Below are 7,641 nucleotides of genomic sequence, written 5' to 3' on the forward strand. Positions count from 1 at the left end.
GGCAATACAAGCAGTACAGTTATCACACAGAGAAAATATATTCACTGAGCTACACAGTAAATAATGTGAAAATCTTGTGAGAACTCCTGACTTCACATTATCTTAGTATAAATAATATTGATAAATATGATATGCAGTTCATTAGTTTAACTAGTTGGAATTAGGAAGGCCTGAACTGAAAAATGCTCAACCCAGGATTCTGGGAATATCGGGATCTTGGGACTGGCCACCCTAATAAAAAAAACACCCCTGCCACCCCAAATAACAGCCGCACCACACATTTACTTACATGGGCTGGGAGTTGGCAGAACAGGGGTGCGGGAGTGCATCGGTGCGCCGGCAAAGGGAGCAGCCGGGCAGTGTCTGAGTGGGTGATGAGATGCTGCTCGGCATTAGACTGCGCATGTATAGTCAAAGTCCAAAATCCCTGTATTGAAAACTCCAATCCTGGAAAATTTAGGGCCAAATCCCAGCATCCCGCAGATTACGATTCTGGGATTGGCCACCCTAATCTGCAGCCCCAGGGGATCTGCCACATTTATGTGTTCAAACCCCTGCAGTAATTTACTCACCGATCCACCTGTGTGTAGGAGTAAAGGGCCTGAATGAGAGTTGAGAGCAAAGCGGAAATAACCAACTATACACACGGGCAAAAATTATTTTGTACAAATAAAATTAGATTTGAGAGAGGCATGACCAAACTAAATTACAATTTGAAATGTAATCTGTCCAGCATTTGTGATCTACATGCATGAGCAGCCTCACTCCATGTTGTTTCTCCAAGTACAAATGTACTTGTTTTTATTTGCTTTGCTTGGAACTCAGAATTAGGCCCAAAGTTTTCTAGTTATGTTTAAGGTGGGTACACGAATCACGGCACTTGAAGCATCAGAAATGTTTTCGCAGCACTCCTAGGCTAAAGGTTTCTTATTGAGAAAGTCAAAAACAAATATTAAGGTAAATAAATTGTGTTTAAATCTCATCCTTAGGGTCAGTTATGTGGACAGGATTCACTTCTGTTTGTCGACAATTTGACTATTATAATGGACATAACAAAACTTTAATTAGTCCTGGACCACCAAACCAGGGCACCCCTGCAAGTCCCACAAGGCACCCCAGGGTGCCACGGCAGACAGTTAGGGAACCACTGAGCTGTCGTCACCAAGCCCCGCCCTAACGCGTTTCGTATAAGAACTTCGTCAGAGGGCGTGAATACGAAAGTTCTTATACGTATAGTTCTTATACGAAACGCGTTAGGGCGGGGCTTGGTGACGACAGCTCGTTCTGTGCCGGGCATCCCCTGCCTCCCCCGTTCCTGCTAGGACTCTCGGAACGCCGTGTCTTGCAGTCTGTGAGCCCGGCAGGTTGCGCATGTGCCTGCAGTGCCCCGGACGGTGGTAGGAGCTTTTGCCTGGCTTGTATATATTGCACCTTGTGGTATCCAGCCCACACCTGTTTTATATCCGGTACGAGTCCATTTCTGACTATACCGGAGCATTGGTTTTATGCTTATTAAAACAACAGCTTTACACTATGGAGCGCTCCTCTTTCATTGTATTTTCGCAGATTGTCTATTGATCCTATGAGTCCTGGGATCGTTTGGAGTGAGCTGCAGTCCGGATTGGGACTTAGTGTTCTTTTTAGGGTGGATTTAATCCTGTATTTGCTGGACTTTGGACTGCAAACTAGCACTGATTGATACACCTGTTTTTCTCTAGATATATATATATATATATATATATATATATATATATATATATATATATATATATATATATATATATATATATATATAGGAATGTTGAGATAAACCGCACCCACTAACTCCTTTCAACTACTGAGTTCCCTGTCCAATATATAGACATTGTAAGGGCTCTGCACACACTAAATTAACTGATAATAAATAGTGGAGATTTGGTTCATGAATTGATCAATGCATTTAAGCCTGCAGCCCCCTTCGGTGTATATAGTGTATATATTGTTTATTAGATTAATTTTTTAAATTAGTCTTATTGTGGTCACATTCTCTCATGCACCCTGTTTTAACTAAGATTCCATAGCTTATGTTAACCATTTCCCTAGATGATTAGTGACAGGTGTGTTGGTAACTGCTCACATATAAAATCATAGTGTGCTGTGAGCTTTAGACCAGATAGCATGCCTGGAATCAAACATTGATGTGATAGCTATGTGTATTGTAGCCATTTTCAGCGATAGTGTTAGGACCTGCAAAAAAGTGGGGTCCCGTGAAGGGGGCTGCAGGCTTAAATGCATTGATCAATTCATGAACCAAATCTCCACTATTTATTATCAGTTCATTTAGTGTGTGCAGAGCCCCTAAAATGTCACCATTTTATTTGATCCACTCTCAACTAACAATGCAATTAAATCGTTTACCTCCATCATAACAAGCATTTCAGAGAATGAGGCTAAGAATGTGGTGACTAACCACAGAAACCTCACAAAGATGGAGGCAAACAACCAACTTCGAGACCCCTTTGTATATAAAAAACTAGCTGTGGACCCCACTGACCAGTTCATCGGGGAGCTCAACGAAGTATTAAAACAAGGAGTAATCACCAGAGCTATAACAGAACGGGACCATCAGTCTCTAATAAACACAATCGCCCACGATCCCAGTGCTGTATCTGGTGCCAAAAATTCACAAACAGTTCATAAAACCACCTGGAAGACCTATAATAGCCGCTAGAGGCTCACTTATGTATGCGGTCTCTAAGTATCTGGACACGTACCTACAGGCCCTAATACAGACGGGTACCACGTATTTCAAAGACACCAGCATGTTTCTCACTGAACTCCACAAAATTGACTTCACCTCTCAACAACTTTTGCTCTGTACAATAGACATTATCAATCTTTATACAAGTATTTCGCATTCGCATTCACGAGGACTGGCAGCATTTAAGAGACTTTTAACCAACAATACTTTGTATAATGGACCGGACCCAGAATTGTTTCTTGAATTACTAAACTTGGGTACTAACTAGAAATTACTTAGTCTTAAACAAGGATATCTACATCCAACAAGGATGTGCGATGGGGGCTTATGTAGCCCCCACGTAAGCTAATTCCTTCATGATGGATGTGGAGACTAATCTTTTCTTCACCAAAGATAAGTTGTATAAAAACATCAAATTCTGATATTTTCTTGGTATGAAGCGGCACCATCGAAGAATTCAATAACATGATGACTGAATCAACACTGAAGACGAACACATTAAATTCACATACTGCAGTAGCTACTCAAAAAAAACCTTTTAGGGTTTCTATTGTGATCCATAATCTAAAGAAATTCTGATACAAGATTCAATCTCAAGACAAAGTTTGATTTGTTTTAAATGTTTTAAATAAATGTTTTTTATTTGAAAAATACTTATGTCGATTATGGTCTTATAAAGTTAAGGAAAGACAGGAATCACCTAGTAAATTGTATAAGGGCGCTATATAACACTATTGTCTGTGATATATATATATATATATATATATATACACACACATCAAATCACAGTATCTATGTATTTAATAGCCAGGCAGAAAAACTTACTTAATAAAGATGAACAACAGCCAGCCTTTTATACAGGGTTGGCTAGAAATCAGTGTTCCTGAGCTCCTCCATAGCACAGACACATCTTCCCCTTCAGGCAACATGCAGCATCCGGTCCCAGGTTGCTGCAGCTGCTGCAGACACAAACAGAATCAAGAGATGATGAAATAATCATCTTGCGAGAGTGTCTGCAGAGCTCCGCAGCGGCGGTGGACGACTGCTGCCGCTGAGCTGCAGCCGCACACTCACACACATTCAGTTAATGACAGCTGATCTCACGCTACACCCGGCGCCAGGCCGCCTCCGCCCGCACTCCTGCCGCCGCTACACGGCTGGCCCGGCACACCCACCTCCCACATAAAGTTATTTTTTTTAAAGTGTGTGTCCTGTCTCGAGCCCCCCTGACAGGCCCGAGCCCAGGTAAAATGTACCCGCTTCCCCCCCCCTCTTGGCGGCGCTGGCACATGCGTAGACATCATGGTGTGACTGCGTAATCCACGGCTTCTATGGACTGCATCGGCTGCAGCCCAAGAAGTTCAACTGGACTGCGTGAAAGGCAGGAAGTAGCTTCCTACAGTCCTGAACAGAGAAGCCGACATGTCAGCCGGGTTCCAGTAAAATAAGAGGCATGGCCAATGGGAGGAGGACCCGCATGCAGGTAGAAGTAGAGGACAGGCTGCCGCTGCAGCTGCCTCTCTCACCCGCTCAGCACACAGCACTGTGACATACCTCCCAACATTAGAGAAGCAGAAAGAGGGACGCTGCACGTGTCAAAGGTGCACGCCCAAAATTTTGGGGAAATGTTCTAGCGGCAAGGGGCGTGGCCTATACCCATGATACTCTAGCGAGGCCCCATTTTTGCCACTGTGGGGGCCTGACCAGCGGCTCTGTGAGCTGCTAGTCATGCCCCTAGCCCCTCTGGCTGCAGGAATGACATGGATGGCAGGGGGACTCCCAACTGCCCCCCCCCCCCCCCCCCGGGACACTGCAGGCCCTGGGCGGAACACGGGAACGTCCCAAAAAAATGGGATGTTCCCACGAAAAGAAAGTCAGTTGGGAGGTATAGTGTGAAGCGCGTGCTGGAATGGAGAGAGAGAGAGAGTCTGCTGTAGCGGCAATTAGTTAATTCTCTCCTTGCAACAGAGGAAGGAGGAGCAGACTTGGGCCCCTCAAACAGACCCAGGCCTGTTTAAAATGACAATGCAGAACCCCATCTGCACATGTGCAGTTCACTAAACTTTGCAAATGTACATAAACCATTGTTCTGTATACATCTCTGCATTTATCCCTAGATTTCATTGTGGTTACAGCCGCCAGACCACAGTAGTACAGTAGTAGGTGTAATTGTGTATTGCAGTACAATGACCTCTTAAATAACAGAGATCTAAAGGTAATTACTGCTAAGCCCAGCTAGTGTACCTGTTTTAGAAAACATTAGATTGATTATGTCTGTGGAAAACTGGAGGCTTCCCTATGTATAGTGAATCAGACACTGTTTAGCACCATTCTAAACATTTCTGTCACTTGCAGATAAAGTGACTAGACTGATGTCACTAGAGATTTGATAGCCATCCTTGCCTCTATATCTGTATGTTGAAGTCATAACCCAACGATAAAGTCTCCGCTCTGCCACCTGATCACCCTCCTCATACATTCCACATCGTGATGACACCTTCTACTGAAAATGTCACTAACCTATAAGGCATCATCTCTCATAGAGTTATTAGAAGGGTCCAGCTGCTCCCAAAACCACAGATGCAGAGCACTCTTTTCCCACCCCTATGCCCCCTCCCTTACAAGGATCACCTTGCAGGCTTCTAACTGAAATGAAGGGGCTGGTTACTATCCATCACACTTGCTGAGCCCACTCCTTCCAAAAAAAGCATCAGTGGAACATCTTGAACTAGGCTAAGGACAGGGAGGGGTGCTGCATGTGTTGGGTGGGAGAGGTCTGGTGTAGGCACCTGTTCAGTGACCAGTTAATCTGACTGTTAGGCAGACGGTACAGTCAGTCTGACACATTCTTACTGCTTTATTAGAGTACACAAAAAAAAAAACACTACTGTTTTCTTAACCAAAGCCATAAAAGTGTAAAAATCACATCTATTTGTTGCAGACTGAATAAACAAGTTTTTTCCTAATGTTACACTCCATTCATTATATGTATACAATTTCTGCCACCAGTCATAAAAAAAAAATATTGAAGAAATTCCAAAGGATTTTACCTTTCTCTGTTGCTTCTCCCATGCAGGATCCAGGAGTAGGTCTCTATCCCAGTCATCTTCCTGTATCATATATTCTTCTTCCGTCATATTGTATGAGTTGGTATACTGTAGATGTGGGTCAATGGTAGTCATCTTTGCTTTTTCCCTTCCCCTCCGCTCACTTCTTTTTGTCTCTCTCTCTCTGTAAGTACTCTTGGGTCTGGAATTAAAGATCCTGCAACTCCTGGCCAGCAGGTTATGGCTTATTAACACTTTATTGCAGTGGTGTGTAGTTGGGAGTTCTAACCAGGAATCCCCTCTTTAAGCCTCTTGCTTCCTCCTTCCAGCCTGCTGTCCCTGGTCAAAAATGATACACGTGACCTATTGCCCATAAGTACTATCAGCTGGGTACCATGTGGTCATATAGCCACCCATAAATGGTGAGTGGGTGGTCTCACTAAATCCCTCCTGGTCTATCTGCCCTATGAGTTTAGGCTTCATGGGAGTTTTGGCAAAAGTTTTTTTATAGGGTTATTACACTTTTTTGCACCATATCACATTTGTAGTCCTAATTTTTAAAGGTCTTTGTCACCTACTTCACTTTGTAACTCCTAGCTCTTAAGATCTTTCTGAGCTACTGTACGGGATATCTGCTATGATGTCACATATACAGAAATAGACTTCTCTCTCCTTGCTCTCTTCCCTACCCCTGGCATACTCTTAAATTGCAAGCACTTTCAATGTCCAAGAATAGTCTAGCACTAAAACAAACAGACCCTCTAAATAGCACGTATGTGACTTTGATACTGCGTTGAAGGCTTGTTACTTCTGATTCTTTTTAATCTATAACTAAGAATCTACATCATTTAAGAGTACAGAAATGATGAAAAAAAATAGGAAAAATCAAATCAGTTGTTGCTCTACATAGAGGAGTTTAGTTTATCTATAAAATTAATTCTTAGTAAAGTTAGATTATAGCGAAAACCAGGTGAGCGCGAATGGGTTTGTGTGTAATAGGGACAGCAGTGCTTATCTAGACACGTAGTGGTAAATTTGTTAAGATGATAGTTCTATTGAAGATGGGATGTTGCTCATGGCAAACCATCAGAATCTATCAATTATCTTCTAGAAAACGCTAAATAAATAAGAAGTAAAATTTGATTGGTCGTTAGGTTCGATAGATTCCCCATTTTAGTAATTAAATTTACTATTGTACTTCATTGTTCCTTTACTGTATTACATTCACTCTGTTAAGTGCCTTGAGTCCAATTGGAGAAAGAGCACTATATAAATAAAAGTATTATTAGTATTATTATTATTAATAATAATAATAATAATAGTAGTAGTAGTAAATGTACCCCTTAGTGTACCATGTCATTTTGCAAGCAGATATCAGATCTGGGAAACATCCTAATTTTGTGCTAAAGAAATAAGGTGCTTGGTGAATAATTAAGGTGAGTTCACATAATGGCCTAATTATTTGACACGTGAGATTGCACACATACATGAGTCAGGCTACAGTTATGTCAGAGGCAGCTCATAACAGCCTGTATATATTTCCAATAGATGGGTCCCTTCCCATCTCTGGAAACACAATGAATGCTCCCCAAAATGTTAATGGAAACACTACACATTTGCATTTGAGATTAACCAAATTCTAAGAGAGATAATTTAATTTAAATTAAAACCAGAACATAGAACGTTTCGATGACAGGGTTGAAAGTGTGCCTAGAAATGTGTCAGTACCTGAGGATTCTGTGGGCCCGGTTGACAATTAGGATCAGTTGAGGCTCGGAAGGTAGCAGGGCGTATATAGGTCCTTCTCATACGGGGACCTGGGAGGAGCTCGGAGCGCGTAGACACTGGCACATA

The 7,641-nt window shown here is 42.3% G+C and overlaps 1 protein-coding gene across 1 annotated transcript in view; it reads right to left on the reverse strand.

Moving 5' to 3' along the window:
• The window catches only part of ACTN3 (actinin alpha 3), a 136,523-nt gene extending 130,384 nt beyond the window's left edge, over positions 1-6,139 (reverse strand). Inside the window, exon 1 of the mRNA XM_083165272.1 lies at positions 5,791-6,139. Within this exon, the coding sequence (XP_083021398.1) occupies positions 5,791-5,922 (132 nt within the window). The 5' untranslated portion in view covers positions 5,923-6,139. The remainder of the gene's footprint in view (positions 1-5,790) is intronic.
• Between the last annotated feature and the right edge of the window lie 1,502 nt (positions 6,140-7,641).

Source organism: Crinia signifera, chromosome 11, assembly GCF_055691185.1.
Source record: "Crinia signifera chromosome 11, ASM5569118v1, whole genome shotgun sequence".
NCBI lineage: Eukaryota > Metazoa > Chordata > Amphibia > Anura > Myobatrachidae > Crinia > Crinia signifera.